The 18,787-nt window shown below is 42.5% G+C and overlaps 3 protein-coding genes across 3 annotated transcripts; 2 read left to right on the top strand and 1 right to left on the bottom strand.

Moving 5' to 3' along the window:
* Positions 1–3,852: 3,852 nt before the first annotated feature.
* LOC112570390 lies at positions 3,853–7,657 on the top strand. Its single transcript, XM_025248840.1, has 7 exons — positions 3,853–3,993; positions 4,590–4,738; positions 5,045–5,086; positions 5,503–5,717; positions 6,176–6,333; positions 6,470–6,651; positions 6,891–7,657. The coding sequence occupies exons 1-7, from the start codon at positions 3,926–3,928 to the stop codon at positions 6,974–6,976; spliced, it is 900 nt and encodes a 299-aa protein (XP_025104625.1). The 5' UTR covers positions 3,853–3,925; the 3' UTR covers positions 6,977–7,657.
* A 2,138-nt stretch (positions 7,658–9,795) lies between these two features.
* Positions 9,796–12,695, top strand: LOC112561475. Its single transcript, XM_025234004.1, has 5 exons — positions 9,796–9,850; positions 10,320–10,424; positions 11,135–11,522; positions 11,965–12,010; positions 12,583–12,695. Exons 1-5 carry the CDS (start codon positions 9,796–9,798, stop codon positions 12,592–12,594), a joined length of 606 nt encoding a protein of 201 aa, XP_025089789.1. The 3' UTR covers positions 12,595–12,695.
* Positions 12,696–13,754: 1,059 nt separating this feature from the next.
* On the bottom strand, positions 13,755–15,881 carry LOC112570627 (antigen WC1.1-like). The gene is made up of 4 exons (XM_025249203.1): positions 15,750–15,881; positions 15,037–15,301; positions 14,224–14,365; positions 13,755–14,021 (listed from the first exon to the last, which is right to left on the bottom strand). The coding sequence occupies exons 1-4, from the start codon at positions 15,867–15,869 to the stop codon at positions 13,832–13,834; spliced, it is 717 nt and encodes a 238-aa protein (XP_025104988.1). The 5' UTR covers positions 15,870–15,881; the 3' UTR covers positions 13,755–13,831.
* Between the last annotated feature and the right edge of the window lie 2,906 nt (positions 15,882–18,787).

Here is an 18,787-nt window from a genome sequence, read left to right as displayed (position 1 = left end):
GCTGTGTGTAGTTGATTGTTTTCTTAACTCAAAAAAATTGCAGATAACTTTTCCATCTTTATAGGAATCTCAAATCAGACTTTATTGTCTGTCCGAAGAAGTCAAAGGCAGAAATCACAATCACACATACAAACATAATATGAGTATATCTATCTATATATACAGTCAGACGCATTGCAGTACCACGTGTCCACAAGCTGGTAGAAGCGAAATTCCCGTAGAGGTGGAGCAAGTCACAAACCTGAGGGACGAAGGTGAGCTGGGGTCAGAGTAGCGCCCCTTTTGTTGACTCCTTCATATCATTCGGAAACGAAACAAATATTTGTAGGTACAAATCAGAGTCCCCTGTGGGACCCCGGGGTATGCTTGCCTAGCAAGCATTGTAAGAATAGGGTCCCTGCCATCCAGCCAGGCATGTCGTAAGAGGCGACTAAGTGGACACCTCACCTAGAGGTAAATAGGTTGTGGTAGGGCTAACAACCCACCATGTAAAAAAAATCATGTTACAGAAACTAAAACCAGAGAACTCGTCACAGATGGCGAAGGTAATGAAGCACACCAGGAGACTGGACTAATGACGGACGACAGCCAAACCCGAAAGGAGCTGGCGCCCGACAGCGGATTTACTGAAGCCGAGGCAAAAGTTGAGGGTGGGGTGCTGGAACGTCCAGACCTTGTACCAGACTGGCAGGATGCTCCAACTAGTCAAGGAGTTTGACAACTACAACTTGGACATCCTGGGAGTCAGTGAGGTCAGATGGACCGGCACGGGAAAGAGGAGACTAGCGTCAGGACATACCATCTTGTTCTCAGGAAGATCAGACGCTCAGCACTCTGAAGGGGTAGCTCTACTCCTCAACAAGAAAACGGAAAAGGCACTGCTGGAATGGAAGCCTTATGGACCCAGGCTTTTGAGAGCAAGATTCCATTCCAAGTACACCAAGCTGACAGTGCTAGCCTGCTATGCACCAACAAATGACTCTGAGGCAGAAGACAAGGATGCTTTTTACGATCAGCTTCAGGCAGCCTCAGAAAGCGTTCCAGCCCACGACATGTTGCTCATCATCGGCGATCTCAATGCCAAGGTGGGAAGTGACAACACTGCAGGGAGCATGTCATGGCAAAACATGGAATCGGAACCATCAATGACAACGGAGAGAGACTGGCAGACTTTTGTGAAGAAAACAACCTACTGATTGGAGGCACACTCTTCCCACACAAAGACATCCACAAGGCAACATGGACATCACCAGATGGATCACCAAGAACCAGATAGACATGTCATCATCAACCGAAAATGGAGGAGCTCACTTCAAGATGTTAGAGCCTACAGAGGAGCAGACATTGCCAGTGACCACACTCTTGTGATAGCCACAGTTCTCTGAAGCTGCGTCGATCACGAGGAAAACAGGCACGTCAGCAGAGAGTGGACTCCGGCAAACTAAAAAAATCCAGCCACCGAAAGGGCCTTTGCTATGGAAGTGAAGAACAGGTTTCAGGCACTGGGGGAGACAACAAGAGATGACCTTAGACGACTTCAATCGAGTCTTACAGGAATCAGGAGAGAAAATACTGGGCTTCCAACGGAAAAAGAAAGAACAGTGGATCAGAGAAGAGACATGGAAGAAGATAGAAGAGAGAAAGTCAGCCAAACAAAGAATCAACAGCACGAGATCTGAACGCCTGAAGGAACACTCAGACAAAGATATACAAACTAAAACAAGAGGTAAAGAGGATGGCAAGAACCGACAAAAGAGACCATATAGAGAAACTGGCAGATGAAGCAGAAAATGCAGCAAGTAAAAATGACCTGAAGACACTGTACAAGATAAACAAACAGCTAAACAACGGGATTAAGAACAGTGATGTGCCAGTGAAAGACGTGAACGGTAATGTCATCGAGGGAGAGGCAGCAAAACTACAGCGCTGGAGGGAGCATTTTGAGTCAGTTCTGAACAGACCAGATCCCCCTCAGCTTGCAGACATCCAGCCAGCAGCTATAGACCTTGACATCTGCACAGACCCACCAAGCCTGGAAGAAGTGACAGCAGCAGTCAAGACAATGAAGAGCGGCAAAGCACCAGGGGCAGATGGAATAACAGCAGAGATGTTGAAAGCAGATATAAATGTGACAGCTCCAAGCTGACTGAAATCTTCAGGCAAATTTGGGAATCAGGGCAGGTCCTGTTGCCTGGAAGACAGGGCTCATCTTCAAGTTACCAAGAAGGAGATCTTGGAGACTGCAATAATTGGAGGGGCATAACACTTCTTTCCCTCACCAGCAAGGTCTTCAGCAAGATTGTTTTGTGAAGACTGACGGCAACTCTTGAGAAAGACCTCCGACCACAGCAAGCAGGATTTCGCCCTGGCGATCCTGCTCTGAACACATCTTCATTCTGCGACAGATTCTGGAGCAGAGCAACGAATGGAACACACCGCTGTACATCAATTCATCGCCTGGAGAAGGCTTTTGACAGCATCCCACCGCGAATCCTTATGGAAGATCATGAGGCATTACGGAGTCCCTGCAAAACTTGTTCAGGTCATTGCAATGCTGTACAGCGATTTCAAATCCCAGGTTGTCTGTGACACGGAGCTCACAGACCCCTTCAACGTCAGTACCGGGTGAAGCAGGGCTGCATTCTGTCGCCGTTCCCCTTCATCCTGGCCATGGACTGGATCATGAAGACTTCCACCGACAGTGAGAGGAGAGGGATCAGATGGACCATGACTATGACAGCAACAACAGCGCTGGAAGACTTAGACTTTGCTGATGACATTGCCTGCTGTCACACCGCCACAAGACATGCAGGAAAAAACAAAGGCCTTCTCAGAAACAGCTGAAACCTTGGCTTGAAGGTCAGCACAAAGAAAACGAAAAGTATGAGAGTGAACGCCAGAGTCCAAGACAGCATCAAACTAAATGGAGAAGAGATTGAGAAAGTTGACAGTTTCACCTATTTGGGTCCAAATGTCAAACACCGGGGATGCGGAGGTGGAGATTCGAGCCCGACTGGCGAAAGCCAGCCAGGCCTTCGCCTCACTCAGGAGCACATGGAAGGCAAAAAACATCAGCCAGAAGATCAGCTGAGAATCTTCAAGTCAAATGTGATCAGCACCCTCCTTTACGGATCAGAATCTTGGAAGATGACCAAAACCATCAGTAACAAGCTTGACGTCTTCCAAAACAGATGCCTCAGGCGCATACTTAACATCTTTTGGCCAAACACATCACCAACGAAGAACTCCACCGAAGAACTGAAACCGAGTCCATCACCACGCAGGTTCAACGAAGGCGTTGGCGATGGATTGGACATGTGCTTCCGCCAGCAGACAGCAGACCTTTCCAGAGTCGCCCTACGATGGACTCCAGACGGCCGAAGAAAACGAGGCCGCCCAAAGGAAACTTGGAGAAGAACAGTGGAAAGGGAGATGAAAGGAAAGGGCTGGACATGGGGTCACCTAGAGCGGGTTTCAGCCGATCGACATCGGTGGCGGACTCTGGTTGAGGCCTTATGTGCAACCTGATGCACGAAGAGGAATAGATAGATAGATAGACAAATCAGAGTAGGATCTCCCCACCGTCCACAATCCCTACTTTAATTATAGTCGCCAAGTAAATATCCTTGCAAGCAAGATCTCATTTGACCTGCTGCTAATGCACTTCCTGCTGCTGATATTTTCTCGAGAACGAACTTGAAGAAGCGACTCATGTTTCAGTGCTGAAACCAGTTTACAGTTTTTTTTTTTACCTATGACTGTCGTATCCTGTTTACTAGAAACGGGATTTTTGTGTCGATTTTCATCTTGTAATGCAGGGAAATGTTTGTTTGGTAGGCTGACCTAGTATTTGCTGATTGGCTTGTATCGCCTTCTAATGTAATGAGGCGCAGGTCCTGGTTGGAATTTTGCTTATAAAGCCGCAATGCACGAAACACCAAGAATGTCAAAGAGAGTTTACTCACCTGTCCCACTAATTCTAATCATGACCAGGTAAGCCACTTTTTATGAATTTCATCCTTCTTGGACAGGCTTGAGAACATTATGCTTTATGCGTTGACAGCAAGGGCTGTTACTCTTGTTGAGTATACTCTGATGAACTAATTGGGAAGATTAAATAATATTTTCCGTTTAAATTTAAGATTTTCTGACTTTGTTATATTATTGAGACGTTCACCCTTCGTGACAAAGATGTAGACGCAATGTATAGACAATAAGGCATGTAACCATCTTGAGGACAAAGAAGCAGGGTGTGTGGTGTGGAGCTGACTGTTCACCCTCCCTGGGGGAAAGTATGTTTTACCGAGCACTACCCGGGACTAGAACAATGTTTTGTCGCACTCTCCTAGACCTTAAATATCTTTTAGTTTTCTCGAGAGAAGGACTGGTCACTTGGAGCGATTGTGCAGCGCCTCAATGAACTGAATGAGGTTTGCTGTGATGCCATGTTTCAGATAAAGTGTCACAATATTTTGTGCCAGACTTTGTAAAATGTTTTTTTTATAGCTAACTATGTTATGAACAAGTTGTAACAAGCTGCAAAATCATACATGCTCTCTCTGTGTGAATATTTTTGTTTGTCTCTACAGGAGATCTTTCTCTGACATGAGGCCATTTCTGTGTCTAACCTGGATGGGAGCACTGCTCCTTTTTGCCAGCTGCTCAGCCACTTCGCCCACACAGAGCGAGGCTGGGTGGACACAGAAACTTGGCGAGCTGGAGGCAAGACTTGCTCGAGGCGAGTGTCTGCCCTGCTGTGTGTGTGAGTGTGAGTGAGAGTGAGTGTGTGTGTGTGAGCGTGTGTGTGTGAGCGTGTGTGTGAGCGTGAGTGTGTGTGTCTCTGTGTGTGCGTGTGTGCGTGTGAGTGTGTGTGTGAGCGTCAGCATGTGTGTGTCTGTGTGAGCAAGACCTTATACGCATATGTATGCAAATCACAGATAAGCCACTCACTTTAAGTGACATTACTTGGTGTAAGAAAACAGTCCTGTGTATGTTGTATCATTAACTGTTCAAATTATCCAAGACTTTTCTGTTTTCAACACAGTGGAAGAGAAACGTGAGCAGAGGGATACAAGTGATTATGGAGGTAAGAAAAAAAGTTAACCCTTTACATCCTCCTCCTCCTCCTCCATCGTGAAAACAAAAAACATATTTATAAAGCTACAGACTCTATTACAGTCATCCAAGTCCAAGATCAACATACAAGAGCAGTTAGATACTCGCATATATTTATCTATCTACCTGCATGAGTGGGTCACTCTCTCTAGTACTTTCGGTGAGCACGAGGAAGACACCGAGAGACAGTGAGAGAGACAGAGTGAGAAATGACAAAGGACAAATGTTTATTTACGAAGATAATAGAACAACAAAGAGATATTATTTCTACATCTCGCCCCCTCCCTTAAAAAAAAAACAAAAAACAAAACAAAACCTGACACGCTGCACTAACATCTGTGTGTGTATATGTATATGTATGTGTATATATGTATATTCTTGCTGCAGACTTCATCGAGATGGACGGTTGGGTCTTGGTGTTTCGCGGCACACAAGGTCTGGGATCCCCCGTGTATGACGCATGGACGCGCACTGGTTACCATGACGACTACACCTTCACCCGCGCCTCCATGCCATGCGGGTGCACGAGAACCAACGGGTCATGTGACCGTCACTACCGCAGTCTTCTGCTGGACTTCTGGCCCTCCTCTGCCCTGGATAAAGTGTGTCTCTCCTGATTACAAGTGATCCATTAAATGTTAAAATATAAATAATAAAATAAAAATTAATTCTAGGGTCTTAAAATGTAACTGTTAGGTCTATATGTCACAAATGATTAAAGTTCAAGCAATGTTAATGTAAGGTGACCAGACGTCCCGCATTTGGCGGGACAGTCCCGCTTTTGACCTCGTGTCCCGCCTGAATATCGGGCGGGACGCCCAATGTCCCGCTTTCTGGCTTTCTGGCAAGTCCATCAAATGTCCCGGTTGTCTTTAAAAATCACTTTTTTCGGCGTTTTTTGACGGTGACGACACCATCATCGGCACGTGTCCCGCTTTCGCCCCCGAAACGTCTGGTCACCTTATGTTAATGCGACCTCCCACCTTCTCCCCCCGAGCCTCTTTTGTACGAGAGGAGAGTTTGGGTGAGGAGCTGAACAATGTACCCGCCATTCAATCAGGTGAAGCTGGCTGTGTATGAAGGTGGGGTGGAGAAGGCCTACATGATCTTCACCGGCCTCGGCAGCAACTACATCAACTGGTTCTCGGCGGACAGACTCGTACAGTCTTCATGGAAGGACCTGAAGTCGTCTGCTCACAGCTACTTCGATATTACAGGGTAAGAAGTTCACCAGTGCTGATAAAGTTTATTTCGATAAAATTATTTTATTTAGTAATTTATCAGCAGCCTTTAAACTAGCTTTGAGACACAATAGAAGAAAAATAATTTTTTGTTAATTTTTATTGTCTGCCAGGTTTTCTGCACGTGGGACTTTTCGCCGGTTCTATGTTAGCAAGAATCATGGTGGATGTCCTGGTGACAACGGGTGGTTGAACATCAAGGACGCCGGAAACTCTTGTCCATGGGAGACTTCGAATCAGAACCCTGCGTTTGTTTATTCAAAAGCCGAGACAGTGATTAACTGGCAAAGCGCCGGTATGTTCCCCCCCACTCTCTCTCTCTCACACACACACACACAAACATAAGCACACACATTATGCACTAACGGACACACTACCCATTCAAAGACAGGAAAGGCAGAATGTGCCACGCAAACTGTGTCGACAGCTGACACAGTCAGGTAGCTGATGACACTGTATATTTAAATTAAAATTTATGAATTTTAGTTCATTAAACATGATTATTTTTGTAGTTGACAAACCTTTCCTTGGCAGGGGACATGCGGGGCTTTGCTGACGTCATGGCAGTGTGGGTCAAGTTTCGACCCTCAGTCAATCTCAACCGAGCGTGCATGCCATGATGGCGGGGTGTGTCTACCCTGCGAAGAAAATATCCCTGGGTCCTTTTGTTAGGGTGGCAGACAAGAATAATGGAGAACTATGTTAGAGGCTGTAAGTACAAAGAAAACAGAAATTTTATCTCGTCTCTTGTTGTGTTTCACCAACCGTAGCAGATCATAGCTTCTGATGTATTCAGCTTCTATTTACATGTGAATGTTGAAAAATTTCATGAAAATATTATGTGGGAGAGAGCTGAAGTGGTTTTGGCGTTTCTTGAACACTGTACGATTCCTTTAATAGAACAAAGTCAAAAACAACAAGCAGCAATCTATCTTCTCCATGTTTACCAACGAAAGCAGCGATATTGTAAAAAACTAAAAAACTACAAACTGCACATGACTCACGAAATGATGTCTGCCTTTGGCCACCAGTTCCTACAACAACAACAACAACAACAACAACAACAACAACAACAACAACAACAACAGACTGCAGCAGATTTGCAAAGACTTTAACGGCTTTCACCTTAACATTCCTTTATTTCTAAATTAAACAGAAGAAGCCTTGAACCGTGGCGATATTTTCAACTTTAATATTCTTGAATTTACTGCTCATAAAATGTCGTTATCATTTCATGTTATCCATCATTTTAGAAAAAATTGTAATGAAAGAGTGCGCAGTTTATCCACGAATAATAAATAATAAAAAATGTTTTGTGCGTTTATTATTTTTCCTTTCCCTTTTCTTTTGAACGGAAGTGAGATTGTTGTTGGGCAAAGGGTTGAGCTATGATGCAAGCGACCCTCCGACCTTTCACTCCACAAACGGATGGTAACACAGCACACGTAGTCTCTCGTCACTAGTCTCTGGATCCAAACCTGGAAGTAGGATACTTTTATACAAATACACTAAAGGTACAATAAATCCACAATTCTTTTGAAAAACTTATCTCAAAGTACTGCAGTGCGCTACGCCACAACTTTATTAATCTTCCGAGGAAAGCTTGGAAAAGTAACAAATGACATTTTTTTCTTACTACGGAAATTCTGAATACAGAAGTAGAATAAGCGATGCTATAAATATTTTAGATGTAGCCCATGATCTAAAAAATAAACTAATTAATACACTACATTACTAAAAAACAAATTATTTTAGGTGAAAAAGAGAAAGGGAGAACAAATTGAGAAGCCACTTGAGAGAGGGAGGAAATGAAGTGGAAAACCTTCAGTCTGTGGAGCCGGTCAGCGGTCCGGTCACCCCCAGTGCATTGTCTATGATACCCAGGGTATTGTAGCTCAAGTGGTCTGACATTTTACTCTGGACAGGCCCACTCTTAGTTTGTTTACATCTCACTTTCGGTTCCCTGGGTTTTTCCCCCATTAGCAAACCTCACTAATGTTTAGAAGGCGAATACGCCTGACCGAGTGATCTCAGCCAGTTACTGGTTGGTCGGGTGGGTGAGGGGAAAGTGCTTCACCCAGAGATGTTTTTGCACCATGAATACCCCGAGCGAAACCAACAAAAGTCAGTCGTGCGGACAGTGTCGCTCACCTTAAGTCGACGAACAAAACTTAAATACACGGGATGTGTTCATGTTTGCTTGTTTGTTTGTTTGTTTGTTTGTTTGTTTGTTTGTTTGTTTGTTTGTGGCAATAGAATGATGTTATAGCTGCAAGAAGCCATGTCAACAATCTCACCTCTTTGTGAAATATATTTCTTTCACCCCAGTACCGCTGTACCTCCGGTTATCAGTGAATGTTCTACGAGCACAGAATACACAGGTCACTACCTTTATCCTGGTTACCAAACGGTACAAAATAAATTCCATGAATTTTCAACATCCGGGTTGACTGAACAGGTAGATCATAAGCTAATGTCATCTCCGCCTTCCTCTTCTCACGGTCGGGTGCAACAACGATGATGTTTCTGGAAAACATTTTGTTTAAAACCTGTCATGATGAAAGCGTTGATATTTGTCAGTTCGACTCTTAGAGAACAAATAAACTTCTTAATATCTTCTGTAAGGTTAGATGCCTTCACTAGTATCTAACATTTAGCAGACATGATAGCAGTTGAGTCTGGACTTTAGTGCTCTAACCACAGTTTTAGCGATCATGTTATGAAGTCAAGATAACAAAGTTTCACAAACGGACTCATTTCCCTCTCTTTGTGTACAGCAAGTGTAAACAACTTATTTTAACCGGATGCACAGCAGACACTCCAGTCGGATTCCCTATAGTTCGTTTTTTGTTTTTAGTTCTGTGGAAGAGACTAGCAGCTCACAAGGGAATATGTAGGACTTGTAGCTTTGTGTGTTTGCAATCTATTTCTGTATTTTATTTCGTCGTGTTATATTTTCATAATTCTTCTCACTCTTTGTACCCACACATTTTGCCAACCGTTATGTGTTTATCAAAGTGTGTTGTTTGTTTTTGCATGAATGTCCATAACGGCTTCTGCAGAAATCCTCAACTTAGTATCTACTTCCGGTGTAAAAGATGAAGTGTGTGTCTATAGCAGACAAGCCATTGACTTTAACAAATATTTCTTTCAAACTATTCACAGGTGAAAAGAAGGAAACTGAGACAAACAACTAATGGTGTCGTCTCGCTATGTGTCGAATAGAAGGAGCATCTCGCTAAGGAGCCAGTGGAATCTTCTGAATTATCCTGAACGATGTGACAACAAAACAACTAGAGACACTGTGTTTAACTCAAACCTGTTCACCACTTAAAGGACAAGCAATGATGGCCATCAGACGACTGACCATTGTGTAAGCAGGCCAAGAAGATGCTCGTCTGCCAAGAGACAACTCCACCGCCTCCAACACAAGAGTACAATGCCGCCAGGGGACATCTCGACCATCGGTGCAACAACATCTTTGACTTTGCATTGTAGACTTTTGTGGAATATTCTACAACACGCAGACACACGTACAAGCTGCTGCTTCTTTCTTAATGTACACCTGTTTGTTGGTGGGCAGATACAAAAAGTATGTTAAACTATTCCTCTCTTCTTCTACACCTGACAAGTTTCAAGTGATTGGTCTGATAAGTAAAGCATACTCATTATGTCCACATGCTGATAAGCATACTAATTAGTTATTCACACAAAGCAAAATCCGATTTTATTTCTGATAAAAGTCTTTAACATTTCCCCCCATGGGTTATTTTAGCAGATTTCGATGTTTGTTTAGCAAAGTCCTGCGAGGTATGGGAGCGAAGAGATTTTGCGATTGTGGCTGTAGCTAGAAAGGTAAACTAATTATACTTTAAGATCACCAACACACGGTCAGTGGAAAAACAACTCCGTTATTAGTTCTCACAACTGACCGCATCCTTCGCCTCGTGTTTTGTGTCACAGATCACGTGACACCTTTGACTATAAAAGGCCGCCACTTCTTTGTCCAGACAGGTTCCAGCCATCGACAGCTTCCACCACAACTTCTACTTTCATCACTCGTCAACGGTAAGCAGTCTACTAAGGGAGGGATCCTAGACTTTTGTTGGCCTCCGTACATGTAGGTGTATTCAGACTTCAACGCTTAAGTCTTGAACTCTTTTATCTTGTGGTGCTTCTGTTTCGCCGTGTTTTCAGATTTGTAGTTTTTCACGAGTTTTAAATCTTTCAACACTTGTAGCAGTTCTTGGATATCTGAGGCTAATACTCTTAAAAATGTAAACTGCCCATATATAAAGTATCCCACACTAGCGGTAAAACGTGTTTACAGTCACAGGAGACAATGGCTGCTGAGGTTTTCTAGGGAATCATTTTACAGACCTGCTACAGGGCGCACGCACGCACACACACACACACTTATTCAAACGTACAACCTTAACATGTTAATGTATATTAGAACTGACATGTTCATTCAGAAATATTTGTGCTTGTTATACTTTGCTTCCACACTACGCTTTCCTTCTGTTCTTTATATTTTATACTTCTACAATTTTATTGACAGTAGTTTGGGTTTTCATCTTGTTGTAAAATTCCCCTAACAAATGTGTCTGAAGTTATCACAGTGTCGACAGTTAAATGTGATTCTGTGACAATGAAATGACTGTACAGGACAAGAGGTTTTACTGATGAGAAAACACTAATGTTGTCACAAGAAATGTGGTTACAGTTACAGCACAATGTGACTTGTGTGACAACAACAGTGAGTGATGTGATTTCAGATCCTCACAGCCATGAAGTCGCTGGTGCTGATTCTGGTGTTGGCCGCAGCAAGCATGTCGGCTCATGTTACAGAAGAACGAGACTTGCTTGCCACCAATTCCGTGATGATGCTGGTCCCCCCACTACTGACAACCGTCATGTCTGTCCTCGGCCCCATTGCTGCTGCTCTCCTGAACGTTGTCACGTCCTTAGTCGGCAGCTTGCTGGGCAGTCTGCTGGGTACCGCTCTTGCTGTCGTCCAGGGCCTTCTGGCTCTTGTTCTTGGCATCGTGTCCAAACTGGTCAGCTGTGTGACAGCCGCCATCAACATACCCGTCGGCAACATTGTGCAATCCATCATGGGTACAGTCACCAGCGCTGTCTCTACTATAACATCAAATCTCACAGGTACCTACTGCACCATGACTGCAAAGCCAGTTTTTCTAACAAGTAAAGCAGTGTCAATGCGTGTCTGTGTGTTTGTGTGTCACTGTGTGTGTTAGTTTGTGACTGTGTATGTGTGTGTGTGTGTGTGCTAGCGAGGGTCTACAAATATAAATAATTATATTTATGGCAAGGCTTGGACCGTCATATGTAATTATATTTTAACCTAGTCCTAACTAATCCATCTCACTATCTCTACCCCTCTCTCTTCTCGTGCATCCACGTGTACAGAAGACTGATGAAAGAGCGAGCAAAGACAGTTAACAAACTTAAAACTGAAACTGAAGGGAAGGAAGACATTTGCAACAGAGAGTTTTACTGACTTGTTTCTCAGTCCTCGCCATTTAGCTTTGAGTTCAAACTTTGCCAACCTCGTTAATAATCGCTGATGTCGATGTGTGTGCAGAGGCCTGCCTGTAGTAACTACGATGGACAGCTCTCCTTTGCTACGAGTGAGTTCTGTATTTTTGTTTCTTTGGCTATTTGTTCGGAGTGTTTGTCATTTATTAATTGTTTGCTGTGTGCTTGTGTCCTTTGTTTCTTGTGTGGTCTGTGGTTGGATGAAGTCAGTGAACGAAACCAAAAGTTTTTACTACCTCACGACGCTTGCAATATTTATAAACACAAGAAAGTAAAAAGACAAACATCATGATAATTTGAAACATAATTATAGAAATAAGTCGACACAGTACAGGAACACGATTCCATCAAGCACAACCTCACACCAGCACCTTCTATCAAGACATTAAGAAATAGATAAAGACAACGAAAGAGAGAAGTATGGTAAAAGGAACAAGAACAGACAAAAATACCTGAGTGTCAAGTACCAGGGTTACTTATAATGAAGTTTACACCACGATGGTAGTTCTACGAATGATGACAAACTGACACATAAGTACTTAATTTATGATTGTTTGGTACGATTGTTTATTCGGTGCTTATAAAAGATAAACAGAAATGATAGAGAATTCCTGAGTAGATAATGTGTGCGATGCATGTTATCTATATCCTCTCTTTATTACAGTCCAGTTCCTGACTCGATGGGAAGACAGAGACATCCCATAAGGCATTCAATCTACTCCATCAGCTACATGGAGTGGACTGTGTCAGAGAATAATAAACATGGCTAAAACTATTTACACTCTATGTGTTGTTCTAGACTCTCTAAAGGTGTGTTTGTGCGTGTTTGTGTTTTCTGGGTAAAAGGATCTTGATTTTTATGTTTTTGTTTTAAAAACCAAGCTGTTGCTAGGTAACTTAAAACATTGTTTTCAACATTTTACCGTATTTCTACATCTATATTTTCACTGAGAAAGCATGGACCTGTATACATCTCGGTTTTGAAACGGTTCTGATGTCCAAGCGTCAGCAAGGGAAACAACCTGATGTTCCCTCGGCTTCTTTCGAACAATAAACTCGACACAAACGAAAAATGCTGATAGACACTTGAATGGTGTTTGATGCAAGCAGGCTCTACTTGCCTTACCCTCCAACCCATCCCACCCCACTCCAGCCTACAATCCATTTCAAAATAACTGTAAAATGTTTCAGTTAAAAATCAAAATGATTCGAAAATATTCGCCTACAACCTTCACGTTATTACAGTCATGCTAGTGTTTTGGAAAACAGTTGTAAAATGTTTCAGTACTATCTTGGATATACTTTTAATAGAACTACAACACACACACACACACACACACACACACACACACACACACACACACACACACACACACACACACACACACACACACGCCGCCTCAGCTCATAACACAAAGATGACTGACTATACATTCTACAAATCACGTGACTTACGAATATGTTATGGAAAGAGGACGAAGAAATAAAAGCACATGAAATTGCCCTTTTTTCTTATTTTAATCTGACAGAGATATGTTGGTGTAAAAACACCTTAATTTAAGATTTGAACTGTCCTATGTTGGACATGCTGATGTGATGGCGGTGTGGAGATGCTGCAGACCTGACCTGTCCTGCTTGCCATAAACTTGTTCACATTGTCAACCCTCCTTGCTTGATGTCACTCAGCCATCATGTCTAGTGTGTGTGTTGTGAGAGGAGTGGGCATGCACTGGAATATAGACAACACATTCGCATTTTGTTTTGTTTTCTTTACCATGCTTAATTACTTTTAAACCTCTTTAAAAAAAATTATTCTTTTGGTTTGTAGAGCAGAGATGACAAAGCGGTTTGAAAAGTGCATACGCAGTTGGAAGCTGTATCGATGACATTTGTTTGAAAACTCTTGTTTTCGTTTAACTCGACGTAAGTTGTGACAAACAGTCGACTCCAACAATTTCACTGCGATGACAATTGTGGACACCCAGGGGCCTGTGGGAGCAGTCAAAGATGCTGCTTTCATTGCCCCGGCACATCACATCGTCCAGCAGGATCGGCAACTCGCCCTCACCGTAGAAGGAATCGCTGCGCACCTCGGGTGCACCTCTGGCAACGAGAAGGAGGGCATCATATTAATAATTAAAGATTTTCATGAAGTCAAGTGACCATGATGTCCCGCATTTAAGCGGACACACACACACACACACCACTTTCTTGTATACACATATTACAGTCCGCACTACACTACACCGCGCAGGCAGAGGAAGTCGTCGCGAGGTCGATGATAGTGTAAGAGACAATCACTTGCCCTGTGACCCCTAGCATCGTGCAGACGACAGTGGCTGACCAGACCGAGAAGAGGTCGTCACACACCACCGCCCAGCTGCCGTTGTACTTCACTTCCACTCGTCCATTCCAAGGTTTGCTGCCGTTGACTAAGCGAATTGTGTCTACAAGAAAATAAAATGTTTGGTCATTGTATTCTACAACAAAGTTTGTTTGTTTGCTTTGCATACATGATAATAAATATATAATAAATAATAATAAATATGTGACAGTACGTGTTCATAGTTGTGCCTGTGCAAACGGGCGTTGGAGATTTTCCTGTGTCGTTGTGTTTGTTAGTTTTTTCTTTCCAAATATTGCTATCTGTTCCTTTAATTAATAAACAATATAAGCATCTTGACACATAGTTAATGAAGCCAGTTGTCATTTGAAGGAGAGCAATGGCCTGAGGCGGTGGCTAGCGACATAACATGAACAATGGAAGGCGATGATAGAGGTTTGCATCGCTCATCTAGCTAGTAGTAAAATAAGTCAGTTTCTCATTTCTAGATGACCATGTAGCAGACATAAGGTGTTCCACATTTTACCTTTCTTGAAAATAACAAAGAAAGAATTCTTGACTTAAATATACTTTATCCAAACAAATTACCGACCTGTAAAAAGTGTTTTAGCTCCCTTTGTGTGTTTCAGTGATGTTTTGTCAAATTGGTGTTATTTCTGATTTATTATTGTAGTGTAGCCTTGTAGTGGGTCTTGTAAGCCCCCCTATAGTCTTACGAGCCAGAAATATGTCCGAAGTGGTTAGGAATGAGTGAGAATCTTTATCTCAACTCACCATGCTGTCTCGCAAGATACTGGAAGACGGATTCCATTTCCCGCTTCTCTCGCTGGACTAAGTTGCTCAAAGGTGGTTTGACAGAACAGGTGTCAACGTGCACTTCGTTACTGACCAGCATGGCGGGGCTGATGTCCACACACCTGGCTGTGGAGTCATCAATGTCCAGGAAGCAGGAATAGTTTCCCTCTTCTGCAGGGCTGACATTTAAAATCTCTTCGCCATTTTCTGTGAAGCTGCTGCCAAGGGTGAGACCTGAGGGTGTCTGTGAATGACTTGTGTTACTTTTACACTGTTACACTGCCTATAACAGGAAGCTAGGCTATTAAATGGTGTAAAGTTCACTTATTTTGACTATCCAGCTTTACATCATAATGAAAACAAACCTTTATTGAAGCTCAGACAGTAAGACAAGTACACGACTTGACATTTCTCTGTTGCAATGACTTAGAGTCAGAGGCAGTGTGCCTAACATGTTTCACTAAACATAATAATCCTTGTCTTTGTGGTAGAAAAGAAATAAGTTTGAGTAAAATGTTTCTTTCGCTCAACGAGTTTTAATGAGTAAAAAATACTTTGTTTATGGTTTTGGTTTTCTCGCTCTTTTTTTGAGTGATGTTACGGATTACATAATTGTTATCTTTGTATTGAAAACGACAATTTAGTAAAGAAGGCCATCATTATTTTAAATAAAAACTAATAACCTAGCTCACCCTCCACTTCACAGAAAAGTTGAGGGACCCCCGTGAGGTCACATTGCCACACGCGAGCTGCACGTGCCAGTCTCCAGACTCTCGTCGTACAGCGTTGGGCAGCATCCTCACGTGCAACATCCGATCTGCTACAGTCGGGGGCTCTACAATCATAGCAAACTGCATCAAACGAGAATACAGAATTTCACTCAAAGCATATCCAAATGTAAAACTCATCAAAGTTGAAAGGTTATCACTAAAGATAAGGATGAGTCATTCACTCTTTGAGATGCGGCTTGATCGAGAGAAGCAGTGAGATGAAGGAGGTCAAGGGGTCGAGTATCTACACACTAAACATGAATATGTAAAGCTTTTATAATAAACAAGCCATGGTGTGTGATTGTTTTTACCTGGCGCACGCACATAAACATATCCTGTTTCGGTGGCAAAAGATGAATTTCTGTTGATGACAACACGAACCGAGTACTGGCCGAAGTCCTCTGGTCTGATGTTGCTGACCCTTAACCCGGCATTGGACACGAAGGTCAAAGGTTGTGGCGCTGAGTGAGACAGCAGCAGCTCACCTTGTATATAACTTGCAATGAGTGTAGTGTTTCCTCCTGCGAATACATACATTTAAACTCTTGTGTAAGTATTTGAACAAAACAGAAATTAATGTGTAATTGATGTATATGCACACCAGAATGCGAAGCCGCGAAACGAATCCTGCGTGTCTCAGTTTGTAAAGAAACTTTCTAACAACTAATGTGTTCTTTATAAGTCCTCTCTAGTTTATATACCATACATATTGGAGAATGAATTACACTCATTACACATTTCAAAAGTCTCCCATTTGTTTCTGTTGTTGTTGTTGTTGTTGTTGATCTTTTGATGAAAGCGATGCACTTCAATTTGTTTGTTGTTGTTGTTGTTGTTGTTTTGCAGCACTTGCTTTTCTCCACCACACACGTAAACAATGGATGAAAAGATTTGAAACAGCAAAAGCGAGATTGAGGTATGAGGTGCAGTGGCGATGCTGACTGAGTACAATGCAAGGTTTCTCAGTTCTACCCGACACACAGGCTGACATGACATCTACTTACCTGTCTCTGTAAAGTACCATTCTATGTCACTGACACTCTCTACACTTGTCAGTGTGAATGACCACGACAGTGTCACCGCGTCGCCCACACATGCGTAGTAAACAGTATTGTTGGTGGGAGACCTGCTTGTCCAGGTGTAGGCCTCTTTACCACAGAAAATAACTACATTACCATTGTAAACTCAAACTACATGATTATTTGTCTGAAGTCAAATGTCTCTTCTGATTGAACGATTCACTCTGCAACCCGTCTGTCCGTCTGTCTGTCTGTCTGTCTGTCTGTCTGTCTGTCTGTCTGTCTGTCTGTCTGTCTGTCTGTCTGTCTGTCTGTCTGTCTGTCTGTCTCTAAAAGGGAAGTAATTAAAGCATTATGCCAGTTTCTTGTGGATTAAGAGAATTTTCTAACTTTGACATCAAGTTCAGTATTAGTCAGTAGATAGTTTAAATGTCTGTAATTGAGAATCAAGACGGATGACGGTCACGGTCAGGGTCAGGGTCATGGTGGTGACAAGGTCTTGACCCATTCTATGAACACAGTCTGAACACAAGCAAGGTGACTAAATTTACATCACCCGCAACTGTTACAACAAAGCACATTTAGAGGTCTTCCCTCGGCAAAGGCTGACTTTCTATTATCTATTATTACAAAGAAGAGATTTGAGAAGCTGGGGAATCTGGTCACTGGATTGTATTGTTGTAATTTTCTGATAATCAGATCATGATCGCTCACGAAGGATTTAGTGAAATCCATAAATAGTAGAACAATTGTTATCGTTAATATGGCTTGTCCATTCCTTCACTACACATGTAGCTGTTAGTTTTGTATGGGGAGAGGAAGTTGCTTATGGGAACGAATTTTACTTCTTTCAGAAGGGGTGACCAAAGAATTCTACTTTATAGAGATGATAGGTATGTCAGGGCTTCTGCAAAACGCTTGTAATGAGATTTTTATATTATCAGGCAAGTGTGTTGACGTGTTTAAGGGTTAGTCCCTAGTCTAATATAGGGGTGGATGCTTCTGGTGAAGCTGTTGACCCATCGGCTGTCCATCACTGTACATACAATAAGATATGAGACTTACCGGAACCTTGACCTGTGTTTACTCCTACAAGTCTCTTCCTGTTCCAGACTTTGACACTCAGAGATTTCCAAGTTTTTATCCGGTTTGACAAAAAAAAAAAAAAGAATGTCTTTCATTGACATAATCAGTCACGATCAACAGATTTTCACGAGAATCGCTTTGTAGGACAGCTACTCACTTGGGTTCTTGTCTTTTCTACGAAACTCAAGAGTCGTTGCCATCTTGGTGGAATGAGATAGTAAGAAGAGAAAGGTAAATACCATAAAAAAATGCGAAAGTAAGCAAGCAATATACAAACTCGCTCATACACGTAGATTAACATGTAAAAGAATAAAATACCTGCCACAGAAACAAAAACAATGAAGATCACAAAGGCGCATTCCATGAGAAAATTGTGTTGATAGACAGTACGTTCCAGAAATCTTCCAGCTGTTTCTTTATTGAAAAATTTACTGATAAAACATAATCTGCTAAGCGCCCTAAATAAGAAAAAAACAGAAACTTACTCTAAGACAATTGTCCCGACATCTTGTTCAGAACAGCGCATCCCAGGCAACATGTGTGTCCAGAAACACACACACACAGAGGACACACACACACACACACACACACACACACACACACACACACACACACACACACACACACACACACACACACACACACACAGAGTTTTAACTGTGTTTGTGTTTCATGTGGTCTAATACTTCCTACTATTTACACAGAGTACATCGTGAGCTAACCCTACTTTATGACATCAGCGATAAAACAAAAAGATCACTGTACTTAAAGTCAGATTCAGAACTGTTTGCCATTCACGAATGATAGAACAATAATATTACCCACAGTACCCGCTACAGTTGGGTGTCTGGGTCA

Source organism: Pomacea canaliculata, linkage group LG1, assembly GCF_003073045.1.
Source record: "Pomacea canaliculata isolate SZHN2017 linkage group LG1, ASM307304v1, whole genome shotgun sequence".
Lineage (NCBI taxonomy): Eukaryota > Metazoa > Mollusca > Gastropoda > Architaenioglossa > Ampullariidae > Pomacea > Pomacea canaliculata.
The sequence above is the reverse complement of the archived record's forward strand: the minus strand, read 5'-3'. Positions and strand labels throughout refer to the sequence as shown.

Coding starts and splice junctions, on each gene's coding strand:
- LOC112561475 (XM_025234004.1), top strand. CDS start 9,796: ATGCCGCCAGGGGACATCTCGACCATCGGTGCAACAACATCTTTGACT. Junction 10,425..11,134: donor ACTTTCATCACTCGTCAACG/GTAAGCAGTCTA, acceptor ATGTGATTTCAG/ATCCTCACAGCCATGAAGTC. Junction 11,523..11,964: donor TATAACATCAAATCTCACAG/GTACCTACTGCA, acceptor ATGTGTGTGCAG/AGGCCTGCCTGTAGTAACTA.
- LOC112570390 (XM_025248840.1), top strand. CDS start 3,926: ATGCACGAAACACCAAGAATGTCAAAGAGAGTTTACTCACCTGTCCCA. Junction 4,739..5,044: donor GGAGGCAAGACTTGCTCGAG/GCGAGTGTCTGC, acceptor TTTTCAACACAG/TGGAAGAGAAACGTGAGCAG. Junction 6,652..6,890: donor GATTAACTGGCAAAGCGCCG/GTATGTTCCCCC, acceptor TTTCCTTGGCAG/GGGACATGCGGGGCTTTGCT.
- LOC112570627 (XM_025249203.1), bottom strand. CDS start 15,869: ATGTTGCACGTGAGGATGCTGCCCAACGCTGTACGACGAGAGTCTGGA. Junction 15,302..15,749: donor ACTTTTCTGTGAAGTGGAGG/GTGAGCTAGGTT, acceptor AGTCATTCACAG/ACACCCTCAGGTCTCACCCT. Junction 14,366..15,036: donor GTATCTTGCGAGACAGCATG/GTGAGTTGAGAT, acceptor ATTTTCTTGTAG/ACACAATTCGCTTAGTCAAC.